Source organism: Lepisosteus oculatus, chromosome 9 (assembly GCF_040954835.1).
Source record: "Lepisosteus oculatus isolate fLepOcu1 chromosome 9, fLepOcu1.hap2, whole genome shotgun sequence".
Classification (NCBI taxonomy): domain Eukaryota; kingdom Metazoa; phylum Chordata; class Actinopteri; order Semionotiformes; family Lepisosteidae; genus Lepisosteus; species Lepisosteus oculatus.
In genome coordinates this window covers 32989669-33006761 of record NC_090704.1, presented here as the reverse complement: position 1 = coordinate 33006761, position 17093 = coordinate 32989669, and the positions used below count along the sequence as shown (strand labels likewise).

At 40.8% G+C, this 17093-nt stretch overlaps 1 protein-coding gene across 4 annotated transcripts in view; it reads right to left on the bottom strand.

Moving 5' to 3' along the window:
- Positions 1 to 475: 475 nt before the first annotated feature.
- mprip (myosin phosphatase Rho interacting protein) overlaps positions 476 to 17093 on the bottom strand; it is a 75041-nt gene continuing 58423 nt past the window's right edge. For 2 of the 4 annotated variants that reach the window (XM_015356334.2, XM_015356337.2), the window contains 8 exons: positions 16288 to 16435; positions 14861 to 14978; positions 11962 to 12121; positions 11085 to 11198; positions 8880 to 8966; positions 8164 to 8326; positions 7649 to 7734; positions 476 to 1467 (listed from right to left, as the gene is read on the bottom strand). In XM_015356334.2, coding sequence (XP_015211820.2) covers positions 1396 to 1467; positions 7649 to 7734; positions 8164 to 8326; positions 8880 to 8966; positions 11085 to 11198; positions 11962 to 12121; positions 14861 to 14978; positions 16288 to 16435 — 948 coding nt within the window. In that variant the 3' untranslated portion in view covers positions 476 to 1395. The other 2 variants (XM_015356335.2, XM_015356336.2) reach the window with 2 other exon arrangements.

Here is a 17093-nt window from a genome sequence, read left to right as displayed (position 1 = left end):
AAGGGACTTGATTTGTTTTTTTTCAAAATCCTCATGCATAATGATAAACTGCATCCAAAGAACTTCTTCAGGACAAATTATACACAGACCAGAGGTGGAAACCTAGTGGAAACTAAGAGGAAATGCATTAAGACTCAAAACAAGAGTAATGTCAGCCAAGCCATGCTGTTCAAGAAACATCTGGTTGAGATCCTTGGATTCAATAACTGCTAGAATCCAAATAATCGAGATGGGCCTTGAAGCTTTCTTTCATGTACGTAATGTAATAAGTATAAGAATGTAATGTATTCTTATACTCCATTTCAGGGAGTCGTGTACTCGGTACCACACAACAGAAATGGGTCGGTAAGCCACCCTGGGCTCATGAAGGAGTGGAACATTGTCAGACCAAGGGTGCTCAAGGGAAATGAAGTTCAAGGCCTTTTCTATCAACAGCAGAAAAGGAAAAAAAACTACAAAGACAACACAAATCAGACATGGTGCAAAAATATTTATTGCTAATAAACCTGGAGTCAGTTGGTGTACATTTGCTTTATATTTACAAAGACAGAGCATGGGGAAATGAAACGTGAGACATAATAGTCTGAACATTTAAATAAATACAGAGGAAACTGCCACGCAACAACACTACAAAAAGAAACAAACTGAAAAATATTTGTACTCCCATACAGCTGAGCGAACCATTATGATTACATAAAGAAAATACATATATAATACCAGCCACTTCCATCCTTGTGAATTCAGCCACTGCCTTCATTGGTCCTTAAAATTCTTTTTTTTTAAAACTTTGTGAGATGCCAACATGCCATTTTACAAAAACCAGAACTATACAGGCTAACAGGCAGGTTAAGCCAAGCTAGGTTTTAATTTGTAAAATGATGGAGGCAAATGTTAACTTTCACTTGTTTATAAGCAAGCAAACATTTGCATTGAAATGGTCTGGGGAAAAGGATCGACACTTTTAAAATGTGTGCATAATTAACCAAACGCAACATCGCACACAGGCCTTGGAGGCTACAACATTGCTACTGTCGCTGTGAAACAATATTCAATCATTGAGCTGTGATGTTACACCTTATCACTTGGACATATTCCTTTGGCTATTTACAGATACTATGAGCAGGTTTAAAATAGTAGCTTGTACAGTAGTGTTTAGAATAAGCACGATAGATGCTCCATAAAAAACAACAAATATTTACAGAAAGATGTAGCAATGTAGTCACAGTAACTGTAGTGCATGGAATGCAGTTTTCTAGACACAAAATTAAAATATAATAACATGTTAAATATAAGAAGTGTGTAACCAGTGTAGCATTGCATCTCTAGATGATTAATTACTGGGCTAAAATATATTGTCTTTCTAAACATGCAGCAAGGCTTGTGGACTTCACAACATTAAAACTCCTTGGTTTCTTTGTTGTCGAACAGGTGGAGTCTCTGCTCAGCAGTCAGACCTTCCTTGAGGCTCTAGGGGGAAAAAAAAAGGAAAAAAAAGCAGCTTGTCAGTGATCTGCCATTGTGTTTTAAATGAAGGACCAGTTCTCTGTTGGTTGTGCCAAAGCAGTGTTTCTTAACCCTGGTCTGCCGGGGGCTAACAGCCAGGACCTGTACATATCACCTGTGATGGTCACAGATTCCAAATCTAACATTGTTTTCTGTTCTATGCAAGGGCACTACTTTTGTTCAGTAGTGATTTTGGAGAGAAGGACAAAGGGGCACAGAATACACAGCCTCTGTTGTAGGCAGCCGGTATAAGTGTAATGCAAACTGCAGAATTCATAGCTGTATGTGAATCAGAGAACAACCCTTTGTTCTGAGTAGACAGGGTTAGAATTGTGCAACAATCTTCTGAGGAGGCCTGTGTAAAAGTAGACACTCTGGAGACAAGTTGTGGTTGGAGTGAATATCATTCTTAAAATAATCACCTGCCTACTTTTGAACAGCAAAATAAAAACTAAGAATAATGTGAAGCATGCTCAATAATTATACTCAAGTCTTTTTTAGTACAATAAGAGTTGGAAATTCTAACTGAGCTATATTTAATAAATGTTATTTATTAACTAATGGGTAGTATATTGCAAAAAACAAAATTATTTTTTTAAAACAGGTTTTGGAAGCCATGTCATTCTAACAATGTATTAGCATTAAGACATAAATAGCAGCCAGTTTGAAATATTTTGTTTTTCACATGCTTGGAAGCTACAATTTAGACATTAATTTGCTTTTCACTATAACCTCTAAAATCAGTTCCAACTCTACCAATTCTGCAGTACATACTGGTGTTCTGCAGTAGGCAATCCCATTAAAATCACTGCACGATTCATGTGGGTCTACTATCATGCATACAGGAGCTGCCTTCTATCTGCGAGTATTACTGCCTTTGGAACTTTACACTATACAATGGAATAAGGAAATGGCTCAGTTGTAATATTGCTTCTGATTTGATGTTCTCTTCTTTATTGATGGAAACAACTGATTTGCACATGATCCTAGCATCTTTGAAGTGGATGGAATCATGCACACCACAGTTACCCAGGGAAATCTGGAGGCTAGCTGGCACATGGAAGAATGCTTCCGTAAGCGCTTTGTCTAATTGCTTCCATACCTGTGGAATAAAAGGAGCTGCGCACACCACACATATAAATACTTGCTCAGCTATAGAAGAGACTATTCACAAGACTGAGTGGCTGCCAGCATTTCACCACATCAGGTCTTGGTGAAAAGAGGGACAGCACTGCAAACAAAAAAAAAATCAGAGCAGAGGCGTGCTCTACCCTGAAACGTAGAGGACGCCTAGCAAGAACAGCAAGCACATGCTTTTCCTACAGCCAGCTGGAGCTGGAGAACATGTTCTCTGCTAATTTCCTGCGTCGTAATCAAATGAGCAGCAGTGTTTCAGCAAAAAAAAAAAACTTTGGCTGAGGTGGGATGATTTATGAATGCACATCAGGAGCAATTTCTCAACAGTCAACAAAGATTATTCAATTTTTATCATGTCTGATTAACTAGGTTACTTTTTTAGCCCCTCCTTTCAAAATATTTTTGGCTTCTTTGACTTTTAACAACAAATAACATGTCGGCCTGGCTTATTTGTGGTAGAACAGCAGGACCTTACCTTTTCTCTCCCTCTTTTCTCATGTTTCCTAAAGAAGTAAACAATGACACTTCTAAAGCATGAGTGTTGTTCTCTTGCAGGTAGTGCAGTTAGTTAAAACTTGGGGGTGTCAGGAGGACCCGTTACCACACCAAATCCTTGTGCCCCATAAATACACACGATTCCCCACACAGATCATCGTTTCATCTTCAACAAGGAATATTGGCTTGTTTACCTTTTCTTATACTTGCGTTGAAATTTGACCAGGAACAAAATGTTTGTTTCTAATTATAACAAAGGTTTAGAATTAGAAATGGGACTCGGTGGTTTTGACCCAGCTGACCTGGTGTTGCATTTGGGATAGCGCCAAGCTTGGAATAAATTACTTGCATTTAAATAGTACTTTTCATAGAGCTTCACATATAGGAGAGGACCCACTTAATCCACCACTGAAGTGTAAGCGCGCTATACAGCAGATCTACACTACAAAGAGAGAAGTAACTTGAATTAAGTTGAATTTAAGGTGGGACTTTTGGGAGGCCAAATTGTGCAGAGTGAATTTTAGCCAGGTCACCAAGATTAACTCTCTTGTGTTCTAGCACAGTACATTGTTGAAGACTCGAAGATGTCTACTCAGGGAATGCAAAGGAAGGAAGCACAGAGAAACACCTGAAAAAGGTTAAATGGTGCCACAACTGCCTGAACCCTCAGGAAACTACAAGGAAAACCCCTTGCTGAAGATAAAAACGCAGTACTGGAATAAGATGCCTTCAATGGCATGCAGTCTCTTTTAAAGACATAGGAGGGATTTTCAGTGGATTGTACCTTACTTACATAATATCTCTATTAACTGCATGATCAGATCTGCTAATCCTTCTGCCCATGAAGAGTAAATTGAGATTATGTTAATATAAATTACCATTCCTAAAAATGCATGAGTGTGCATTTGTTGTGGGAAGACATAATTCTTACATGTTATCTACATGTAAAAAAATTCTATGTTTACTATCATCTAGCTCCTCTGATTAACTTTAAAAATATTCAGCTGATTCCCAAATGATCTAAACCAGGGGGTGTTCAGTCCTAGTCCTGGAGGGCTGGTGTATCTGCAGGTTTACCAGATTTCTTTAAAACAGCAGTACTGCAAGAGCAAGGGGAACTGCCAAAATTGTCCAGTGGAGTTACAGTTACCAGCCGGTTTAGTTTAGTTAAGTGCAGAGTTCGACTGAAAACGCGCAGACTTGTGGTTCTAGCCCTCTAGGACTGGGAATTGGATACTCCTGATCTAAATCAGCCAGGGTGATGATTTAGGTGTTCATTTTGGCGGTTGTTAAAAAAAACGTATTCCAGCCCATTTCGGAACTGAACTCTTATCTCCATGACGTTTGTGGATGACAAAAAGAAAGAGAAGAAAGCCAGCAGCTTTTGGGGGAAGCAAAGTACACACTTTAGAAGCAAGGGAAAGCGTGAGTCGTCCAACAGCAATGTGTCTGCACAGGGGCTTTACCTAAAGAAGGTGTCATTAGGGTCTTCAGGCGGCTTTAGCTATCCCAGGGCATGTCACGACTCACAGACTGAAGACAGAGGGAGGAAACGTACCAATGCGTGTTAAGAATCAAGACAAACAGCCGCACTGGGAACAAACAGGCTTCATTGCATTTAACAAGCTTGAGCTAAGTAGTTTCTGTAAAATCTACACACAAATGTACTGACTATGAACTGAAAACGACGCAGTTTTGAAGCATAGTCACATGTCTTCACTAACACCAACCAAACGTTCTTCCCATCTTATGGTTATATGAAACCAAATCAATACATTCTGATCAACACCAAATAATTATGCTTTATCTTACAGACTGTACTAGCCTATTGATCATTATTTGGCAATTTCTTTAGAAATGTAAGTCCCAATATCCTCAAATGTATGCCTCTTAGTTAATACTCATGGGTCTTTACCTTTGTGTTACCGTAAGTCATTTTGATCAACATAAAATGCAAAAATGTTCATGGCATGAGCTGAGGTAAGCTGCTTTATGGATACTAAGTAGTATTACTATGTGGAAAACAAAGGATAGTAACTGAATAATTAATGGGTTCTGAACTGCAGTGCAAAGAATGTAGCTTTAAATGTAACATTGACAACCACGAATCTGATGCTGGTGTTTTGCAGCCCTCCAAGTTTAAGATACAGCAAACGTCAAGCCCGGGCTACGATTTTCGCTTGCAGGGAAAGCTTATAGGAACAAATGATCCTGCTTAAGTGATTAAAATAGTGTATTCCATAAGTTTTCTCCTTTAGAAAATGAGAAAGCTGGATAATTTGTGCAGATGTCACATCTAGTCTCGGCGGGAGAACATTTATCTACAGCCCAAGACTTCAGCATGCCATCAGAAATTACAGGTGAAGGCTTGGAATGTTGTAGGGCCATTTACTACTACAAGTATGACAATGCTTTGCTGTTGTTTTCTCAAACTCAGTGCACATTCTCCTCTGCTATGCTTGGTATGGCAGTGTAGCCTATAATGTCAGAGGAAGTCTGTGAGGAAACAAGACATTTCATGAGTTACCTTGCAGGATTCTTGGATGTTCAGCCCATCAAGGCAAACAAGATACTGTATTTAAGGTAGAGTACTGATTATGTTCAGGAACATAGTCATTACTCAGATGAGAGATTCCCAGGTAGAAAAGCTAGCTCAATTACCGTTTTTAAGAAAGGTCTGTTAACAGCTATGTGGAATTTTATATAGAAAAGGGAGACATTTCTTTACACAAATGGTTGGGGGAGTTTCTCGCCAGAAACAGCTGGATGAGATCCTCAGCTCAGTGTTATCTATTAGCAAGCAAATATGCTACAGGGGCCAAATGGCACCTCTCCCCTTGAAACTGGACTTGATAATATTAAGTTATATTTTGAAAAACGTAGTCAGCGCAGTTAAAAAATGTAAAGGACTGATGCATTACAATATATCAGTACGCAAAAATTTGCTACAAACTTGATATACTGTAGTGATTTTAGCATCTGTTATAATATGTACTACTTCTAACAGGCAATGTTTAGAAATTAGTCTTAAGGCCAACACCAAAAATGCTCCTTTTTTTCTTGTTGATATACGTTTTGGTAACGTCCCAAATACAGCTCATAAAAAGTTTTTGTTTAGTCAGAAAAGAGTCACCATTTGGCCCAAATGGAAGTAAGCTCTCACATAAATAAAAATACATACAGTAGATGCATATTTGTTTTTCCTCATGGAACAGAATGACTATAGCAAGAATGAAAGTGTACCAGTTTTTAGAGTTTCCAACGGGTGACTAAGGTAAGGATTTTGCATAGGCCTCACCAATATCTGTACCTACAGTATGTTGTCTTTTGAAAAGCACACTTCCACAGCAATGAAGAACAGCAGAAAGTGAAGGTACTCAAGAGTGGTGATGTAGGCTGTCACTCACCTGTGCTGCCTCCATCTTCCTATAACTTGTGCTAATTGTGTGGGCTTGGAGTTATAATTTATCTGCTAGATTTCTGTTCAGCTTAATTGAACTACTAGAACAGATTTAAAAGTTTAGTCTGCTTTTAAATCATTTTCAATATTATATTCATCATATCCCAAAAAATGTAGATATTGAACATATTTTACAGTTATCGTAGTGCATAATCTTGCAAGACGTTTAAGAGAGCTGGTTCATGAAAAAGATAAAACACAAATCCTAAACTCAAGGAGGTCCTGTAAGTATGTTTAACTGAAGTAAACCTCGAGAAAATCAAAGCAGTATGTCAGAAAAATGGCAAGAGGGCTGCCAAGCCTTCAAGAGCTAAAGAGTATTAAATTGTTCTTTAAGACTATAAACGGCAAGGAATTAGAAATCATCATCTGCAATCTGTTGGGACGAAAAGCCTCCAGGATAGGGTGCTCCCTGTGTGTGAAGGCTAAAATGAAAATTGATCCACCTGGTTGGCCTTTGACAACCTAGTAACTGGAGTATATAGCATGTATGAGCTCTGCATGCTTATTCCTAATTCTTTAAAGATCTCTAGGGATTCCGGGGCACATGAAAGGTGCAATTAAAATTCTATTGGCATTTCAATATAATAAAAAGAAGACGCAAAGCCAGGAATTTCTCTAGATGCACAGTGGTCTCACCTATACACACAAAGGCTACAAATTTGCAAGATTCTATGCTGTTCTCAGTTTGAGCATTACTGAATGACTAAGATCTCATGTTTTAACATTCAGCAGCCTGGCACAGTTCAACGCTACAGAGCGGATCTGGAGTGTACAGCCCTCACTGGGTGATCTGGAGTGTGTAGCCCTCACTGGGTGATCTGAAGTGCAGCCCTGGTGATACACTATGGATTGGTATACTGTAGCTTTCAGTAGGCTATCAAAGGTTCTCTTTGCCTGCCTTCTGTGCAGTTAGACACCTCTTACAAAAGATAATGATACTGTTACTGTTATGAATGCCTAATTCAGTGGAAAAAAAACTCTGACCACTTTTTATTAAACTCATTCATTAAAAAAGCTGAAAAATACAATCCTTTTATGGCAAATGCTTACCTTTGACCTCAGTGTCCGTTCTGACCGCTTAGCAGCTGCGGCAGCCATCTTGAGAATGTCCGGGTTACTTTTTGACTTCATGATATCTAAGGAGAAAAGCCCAACTAAATCAGACACTGCTGAGAAAAATACAATCTGAGATAATGATGAGATCATCAAGTTTAAAAAGGTGAACACTAATTACCAATACAAAGATTACAGAAGCTTTATCACATATCTAGTATTATGAGATATGAAGGCTGTGAATCCAGCAAAAATGTCAAATGTATCTCAAATGTATACAAGTAAAAGGAATTTTCAAATTAAGTAATTGGGACTAATCGGGATGCAGGGAACAGTTTAAATCGAAACTTTACCCCTGCAAACTAGTAAGCTGGAGTGGTAAGGTTTGGCTTAAAGTTTGACAAATTTCCACAGCAGTGGACAATAAAGTATCTATCCAACCACAGGCTCCTTTCTTTAGGGAAGAGCTACCACTACTTGTTACTACCACCAGGTGGCGCTCCTAACCCTACCATAGCCACTGCGCTCCGTGTCCTCCAAGGAGGGCTCGCCCAGGGCCTCGTGGGCCTGTTGCAGCTGGTCCCGGAGCCGCCCGATGTCCCTCTCCGCCTTGGCCTTCACAATACTGAGCTCCGTGTAGATGTCTTTGTACTTATCGGTGGCGTACTTCTTATCCTTGGAGGAGGAGGGAGAAAAATCAACAATGCTTGAAGGAAGGCAGGAGAATTACCTTTCCATTTTAATTTTGAGCTTTTATTAACTAGCATGTCAACAGACACAATGAACAATGAACAGCACTGTGAAGAGCTTCTAACCCATTCTAGCAATCACTGGTCTTTCCCCGGGTAATTGTTTTTTTGTCAAGATTAATTTCGGTACCTTGATACCTAACAACACAGTACCATGAAAAGACTAAGTACTGTATATATATATATCTCTACTGTAAAATGAAATTTTTCCATTGTGGTGTCGACAAACTAAAAGCCTTCATGTAATTGGATAAGCAGATTTGTGATTTCTCTTTACTGATGGACTGGAGAGAATTGTATTTCCATTGATCCCTCCAGCTTTATTTAAGGAGATAACTGCTTGAAGGATGCTAGCTTGCTGATCCTGCACACCCACAAGAGAAGGCATCAGGGAGCAGCAGAGACAAGAGCTGCCACAGCAGACTCAGAATAATCATGTCCACCGCATGCACAATCTATTCCTTTTTGCGGGTACTCACTCTCTGTGCTGTCTGTAGCTCATCCTTGAGGGAGTTGATCTCCTGCTTCAGGTATTGGACTTCAGATTCCTTTACCCGCAGCATGACCTGAAAAAGAAAACCAAGGAAAGAAGAAAATAAAAGAAAAACAAAGTCATAATTATTTTTTCATGCAACGGTGGGGTGAAATGTATTTGTTGGGTATTTGTACCGAATGGATTTCAACAAATGTGACGGGTCTTTAGCGGTGAAAGGGGAATAAGAGACAACTGTTCACATCTTTTAATAATAAACATACCTGAGGTTACATTTCTGTTACGTCCCAGTGTGTGGTCTGTGTGTGTTTTTTTTATGTTCCACACTGCACCAACCAACAAAGACGAAGCACACACTGGGACGTAACAATTTCCATGGATATTAGAGCTGTTGCCTCACAGTGCCAGTGTCCTGGGTTTGCTTCCTGACCAGACCTCTATGTGGAGTTTGCATGTTCTCCCCAAGTTCACACAGGTTTTGACTGGGTGCTCAAGCTTCCTCCCATCCCCCCCAAAATGTTCGCAACATTTGATTGGTCATTTTACTTTGCTACTGGACCAGCAATGCACTGGATGTAACATGCAGGACAAGAACTGTAATGTGTCCTCAGTCTTCACTGTCTTGATGGCTCTCGTGGCATCTGGAATACGCTCTGGTGTGCCAAACCTCTCACCAGGATACATGACATTCTGACAAATGGGTTGAGATGAGTTCAATTACTGGGGTGTTATGTGTGTGGAGTTTGTGTGTTCTTCCCAGATTTGCATGGGTTTCCTCTGGTTTTCCAGTTTCCTTACACATTCCAGAGGCATACTGATAGGGTAACCGTCTTTTGGGAACCCTGGCCCTGCTGTGAGTGTATGTGTGTCTGTGCGTGCCGCCTATATGACTGGTGTCCTGTCCTGGGTGTACCCCGCCTTGTGCCTGCTTCTCTGGCTCCCCCGACAGAAACCCTGAATGGGAAGAAGCAGTTAGAAAATGGATGGACGGTTGAATAGAACAAAGGCTGACACAAACACAGGGAAGTGGATCTGTGTTCACTGAGGCAGTCTCCGAGAGCCACATGCAGGTCTCACAACACTGATAAAGGCTGACATCTAGTGGCTGGTTTCTAGGAACCAGACAAGAACCTCTTAAAACCTCCTGTCCTTTCAAATACTTCTGCAACTGCTGTGCTTAAATAAAGAACTTTGTTTCTATATGTATTTTGTGTATTCTATATGTAAAAATGACTAAAACATAGCTACTGCAGTAGAGTACATATCAAATCCTAACATTCTCATATACCCATCAGCGGGAAACACATTAGACAGTCCTACATTTATCCCCCAATGGGTTTTTTGAACATAAAAAGATAGATTTAGGAAGAAAAATACTAAACACTTTCAAAAACACCCTGGATTTGTTTGTGTAAAGCCTGGTTTTATACACAATCATTCCTGTGTTTCCTGCCTGTGTGTTTCTGAAAACATTAGCCAGTTCTGGGGAGGGCTGCTCAGTTGTGGCTGTGATTCAGGAACTCCACTAAGACAGTGCTCAATAACATGTTCAGTCTGACACACTCAGCTGGGCTGAGCAGAGGGAGATTTGTCAGCCACAGTTTTCTTTTCCTTTTCAGTCAGAACAGCCAATTGTGTTTTTCAGGTCTGGGCCGACTCCTCCCACCCGCCGGTCTTTGAGACACTTGCCTCTTAACAAGTCACATAGGTTCAGTGTCGACAGGATTAGCAGCACATTCCTCACTCACAGCACTGCATGCCTGCAAGTGCCCAGGAGGTCTCGGGGGTGGCTGTGTGACAGATCCCAAATCCGTGGCTGATGAATCCTGCCCTACCCCTTGGCTGGGCTCACCCAAGTTTGCGCCACCGCAGAGGAAAGCGTAGTCACAGTCAGCTTGCGACACAACCCAGGCTCGAACCCACAATCACAGAGCTCTGCCTGTGCTCGCGCTTGAGCCAACCCACACTGTTCTGAGTGCACTTCCTGCTCTCCAGGAAATAACAGCAAGCAGTGTGCTGGCTTTTTGGGATTTAAACTGCAATAATTGTAAAAGTGTGATCAAGCTACCCTGAAATAAAAATAGATTGTTTAATTGTATATTAAAAAAAAGACTGAAATTGACTGAATTCAATTCTGGCACAAACAGACAGCAGTGTGTTCAGATGTGCAGGAAAGCAGAATGCCTCTCACCTCCAGCTCGTACACCTCCTTGCCGTGTATAAGCGTACAGCTGTCGCCGCCGTCCTCACTGGTCACCATTGACCTCAGCTTGGTTATCTCCGCTGCCAGGCGATTATTCAGCTCCTGCAACATCCGACGTTTTATTTTAAACCCCAGGAAACCTCCGGAAAGAACTGTGCACTTCGGTAGAGTTTTTCCATGTTATTCTGTGTTTTTTCCCCACTCGTGGGCAGGGGCTGAGCAGAGAGACCGCCTGCAGTTGTGCCTGTCGGCCAGTAGCACACACTGATCTACTCATTAATGTCCTAACAGATTCTAACCCAATTCTATTATTTGATTAAACCTAAGAATTGGTGATCAATGGGTCTTAATTTTATTCCTTTGCAAGAAGGAGCCTCTCTTGCACAGAAGAAGGCTCTAGTCTGAGTAAAAATGCCAATCTCTCTGTTTTAGAAAAAGCCATTAATGCAATCTGTTTTGTCTTGACTTCTCTTATATGACTATTATATTTGGAATAAAAACATGGCGACACAACTGAATGTTTTCATCAAATGGGCACTGTGCAAATAAAAGCAAAACCAGCTCTTCAAACTGAGACATTACCTAGGATAGGAAACCACAGATGAGAAAATGAGGGTGAACTGCAGATGTAAAGGCAGGCACAGCTATCAGAAATGAAAAAGTTAGACACAAAACCTTCACAGTAAGGGACAAAAGGGAATGAGGCCTGCCAGATAGCTGAAGGAAAACTATTAACTAGAATTATCATGAGAAAGGTCTGTTTGGCCCAATATGTGTTCTTGCCGATTTTTCAAGTGCTCCGGGAGGCTTTACACAGAGAATATCATGACTGTGTCCACAGCAGAGTCTCCAGAGCCATGCATACCTGATTGTGTGCGTTTAGCTCCTGGTTCTCCCGCTGGCACTGTCTCAGGGCCTGGCGCTCGGCCTCTAAGGCCTGGGCAAGATGGGCATTCTCCAGGCACTTCTGGGAATACTGCTCTGACAGGACCTCAATCTCTCGCTGGAAAGATGCCAACTCCTCCCTGGAAGCCAAGAACAGAGAGCACTTATATAGCCCTTGTGTTAAACAAACACCGTGAAGCTGCTAATAGCCAGTCCGTCACATAGGAGCTTTTCATAATCGCCAGCAGTATGTTACTTTAAGTGAAAAAAATGAACATATAGAAGGTTCTGAATATTGCAATAATCATAATGTTGTAGGATTATTAAAAATGAATGCTGTGGTTTTACTTCAAAAACACAAAACACTGTTCTTTAGGCTTAAAATGAAATTCACCTGTCCAAACATGGTTCAGCCATACACTATAGATTCTACCAGTTACACTTAAAGTTGTTAAAATGTGGTATTATTTCTGTTAACAGTCGTCATGCTGCAATCAACATTAATGGTTTAATAGCCGATTAATGGTTTTGAGAAGGAAGAAAGCTGTTGAGGAACAGCTAGCAAAGAGTAGGAAAAAGAATTTGAGAGAGGGTAGTGTATTTCTTTCAGCTCTTAACACTCATCTGCTTCACACTGAGAGTGCAGAACACTTGCACATTTAATGGTGATGTAACTGGAGAGTCAGAGGCCTGGTTTCACCAGAATCCCTCATATTTTATGGGGCACATTGAGGAAGATGCTACAATCACAACATACAGTGGTTACAGATTCCAGCGGACACAGAACAAAAGGTGAGAAAAATTAAGATTTAATCATCTTCTGTACAGAATTAACAACTCCCTCATGAACACAAGCAATGTCAGGGGCCAAACCTGTGTCCCAACATGCCCCTAGGCTCACTAGACACCCTTAAACACAATACTTAAAAGGAAATTTAGGAAAAAAACAGCTGTTCCACTTTCAATACTCGATGGGTGCAATGATTTGATAACTTTGCTATTGTTAGCACCTTTGACATTTTTCATATCTTTGACATCCATCTGAGAGGAATCTTACCACTGATCTACAGAAAAACCGCCTCATCCATTCAACTTCACAGTCACGTTGTTAAAATGGTCTTACAGCCCCTGGGTGAAAACTCCTTACTTTCATGCAGTTTCATTTTCTCCTTTTCAGTGCATTATTCAACTACTAATGAGGAGCAGAGTTCAGACACCTTGGCTAGACAGTGCTAGAGTCAAGAGTGTTGTTTCAGCATGAAACTCTGGCTTTGCACTATCAGGGCAGTCAAGTGCACCCATGAGCTCTAGTTTATTAAAACTGGCACTACAAAAACAGTTAACACTCAATCACCAGGTTCGTCCTTTTGCCTGAATCCTCTCATTCAATCTGACTTCAACTCCACAAAGTATCAAGCAGAAATTTCCTCTGACATTTTACGATAACAATGCTAATGAGGTTTGTCTACAATACCCCCGTTCTCACCAGGTGGAGCCAGAATTCAGGCCCACGTCTGGCCCACTCCCTGAGGCCACTCAGCTTTACTTCCATAATTTGACCACCAGGTCAGTTTATGCACATGCAAAATATGGGATTAAGTTGCAAGACAGGCATCTGTGCCCATCACTGCTGAAAGATCAAGATGCACTTCAGTAACAGATACCTCCTCACATTCAGATCCTGGGTGCTAATCTACTTCAACCCTGCAGCTCCAGATGGAAAAATCATGCAGTAAGTGTTATAAAATACTTCCATATGGAAATAAAAATTTAGGCTCCCAGGCCTGTATTTATAAATGTTCTTACTTGAAGCACTCTTAAATGCTTACCACTCCATCGAGTTAAGTGATTACCTTAATTTAGCATTCATAAACTTTTCAAAATCACTGCTTAGCTTTTATATGTATCTTGCTCGGAAGTCTGCTTAGTTGGACACAGTACTGTATGGCTGTACTGTAATTTGATATGTTGCTAGGATACCATAGAAGCTCTGGGAAAAAGAGAAGCCGAAAAATAAACTAAAAGTTTCTTGGAACAAAAGGAAATAAGAATTTTGTTCCTGGGCAAAAAATTGTGTTGATTTACTTATGATTACCAGATGTCTTGGTAACTTACATCTTATTTTTGTTGAAACGGGAAACAATAGTAGAAAATTCCAGTGTTTCTATGCATCCTCTCTTGAGTTTGAGATACGTCGAAAATATCCTTCAGCACATGACAGAACATGTTCAGAGCAGTTGGATATAATATTCACTGCTTCTGTCAAGCTGCTGAAATAACTACATTTGTCTCCAGGAATACACTAGTAAAAGAACGATAGTAGATACATTTATGAAATAATAGTTTGACTTGTCAAACAATTCAAGGTTTCAATTTCAAAGTATTCAAACTTCAAACTACTCAAAATGAGACCTTGGAAACTACAGCATAAGTGACCTGATCAGACATAAAAAGCCACACACATTTACTTGAATGATCTTGACCATAGGCAGCACAGTGCCACAGTGTTTAGCATTGCTGGGGCCCTGGTTCAATTTCTGGGGTGCTATTTGCATGCAGTTCGTATGTTCACTCTTTGCACGGGTTTACTACAGGTGTTCCAGTTCCCTCCCATAGTCCAAAGACATACTGGTCGGTTAGATCCCTTCTGGAAAACTGGCCATGATGTTAGTGTGTGCGTGTGTGTCTGCCCTGTGATGGACAGGGTGTATCCTGCCTTGTGAACGTTGCTTGTCGAGATACGCTCATCACGAGCAATTAAGAGAATAATCTCCACTTTTATATGAAATAGGAATTCAGTGCTGCAATCATGAGACTTAGGGAATTGAGCTTGAAATGACTATACAAGTCTGCACGATGAAATTACTGAAGATACTTACTCGTGCTGTAGGCGGATCTCTTCGATGTCGGCATTTTCTGTGTTGCTGTTGGCTTTACGTGCTTTATCTAACTCTCTCTCAAGCTCAGTGCGGTGTGCGTTTTTCATTGCTTCGATTGCTGTAATATAAAAGAGAAAACAGCTTGCTGAGAATGGCAACCACCTGTTGGTTTAGGATACTCTCGGGGTTCATGCATTCATGTATTGCCAAGGCCACTTTAAAGAGGTACATTACCCCGCAGGGCAAGAATGTCCCCGATAAAGGTGCTTCCCATGAAATAGACTAGAGGTTTGACTTTATAGACATTCTTCAAACCCCTGGAACTATTTATTATTGCACTGTTTGAAGATGACTAGTTTTATTTTATTCCTTGAAACAGTGTTCAAATCAAGATGAGATACAAATACCCTGAACTTCACACGGCGCATTAGTATATGATAAAAAGCACCAAAGGTGCCAAGTTAATCAGATTTAAGAGAACGTACACACTTAACCAGCTCTTTTTAAGATCTCAATACACAGTGGGTATTACTGTGGGGCTAGAAAAACAATATTACCAGAGCAGTTTAAAATGCTAATTTTAGAATGACACTGCCAGAGATGGTCAACACTGAAAACCAAAGAACAGGTAAAATTACATCAATTACTGATTCACTAGTCCTTTGTGGTGAGGAAAAAGAGGGATACACCTGCGCAGAGGGAAGAAAGGGATTCTAAATACCATCTAGATGCCAGATGTTACCCATGGGCCATAATCAGCCACAGATTTGTCTGTAATTAAAAGCCATTTTCATTTCCTTGCACAGCTCTCACTTTGACAGCCAGTTCACATGAAAATCACAGGACAATCGCTCTAATCAATCATCTGTAACTATTACTTGGCCACAGGGTCATGTTTGCAGCTCTGTTATCTTTCCCTTTTTTCAAAAATAAACATTACAATATTGTAAACCAAAGCTGAACAGCTGTGAAACAGAGGACCTGTGCTTGAGCTTCAGATAGCAAGCAGCTGTTTTATGTTGGCTATGATGCCTGTCTTTGCCTGTCTGTGCAGTGGTTTAGCCCTGTACTTTGCTTCTTCACACAAGAGTAGTCATTTTTAGAAAGAAAGAGCAATAAAACACAGGACTGAAGTCTCAAACTCCAGAGAAAGAACTACGAAGGAATCAGGAAGCACGGCACTGAGGGAACTACAGTGGTGCTAGAAAGTTTGTGAGACATTTAATGTTGGATCATTCTGATGTAATGAATGAATGAAAAAGCATATCCTTTTGTGTTCTGTTTGTTTTATTGGGTTCAAATCATCCACTTTTTATGACTTAGTTGAAGATCTGATCACATTTTAGGTCAGATTTATGCAGAAAGTCAGAAAATTCTAAAGGGTTCACCAGCTTTCTAGCACCACTGTAAGTGCTGGGAGCCCTCACCGGCAATTGTGGCGGCCGTCTCCTCTGCCAGCAGCCTCTCCTTCTCCTCCTTCAGATTCTCCAGCTCGCGCTGGTGCTTCCTCTGCAGCTCTTCAATCACCTTCTGGTGGGACTCCTCCATGGCGGCGAAGCCCCGCTCACACGTGGCCTGCATGGGATGATAGCAACCAGACTCCGGTTCAAGGCAACATCTGCTGCTGTGCGCCCACAGAAAAACACCACGACTAATGCGCACTGTGCCGACGTGAAAACATGGCCTTGACGAAAAAAACAACTCCACAAAATCCACAACGCAGACACTGAGAGGGTTAAGCTGTGGGAGGACACTCAGATGTTTTTTTATTCACCTACTACAAAAAGCTAAGGAATTCAGTTACAAAGATGCATATTGACATATGTGTGTGTCACAGGTGTGTACTTTGTAGTCTTTCCAAGGAGCACAAGATGGTTGCCATCAGCTCTGAGAAAAAAAATTGACAACAATGCAGAGTCTAACTGTGCCAAGCTACCATTCTCAGGCTCACAAAACTATCGGCCCATCCAGTGGAATTCAAGTAAACTGGATGAGCCGAGAAGGACATTTACCTCAGAGGGCTTCATAACCACCCTGTTAGCCTGCCTGAACTCAGAAACGTTTCCTAATGAGGAGTCTAACCAAGAAATCTACAAACTAAATGTTGCGGATATGCAACACAAAATATAGAGTTCACTTGCAGCTTTAGTGAGAGAAAAGTTTCCCTTTTATGCACTACTTTTCTTTTTTCATTGCACTGCCCTTTGCTTCCTGGACTGTAGTTGGCTTGAGG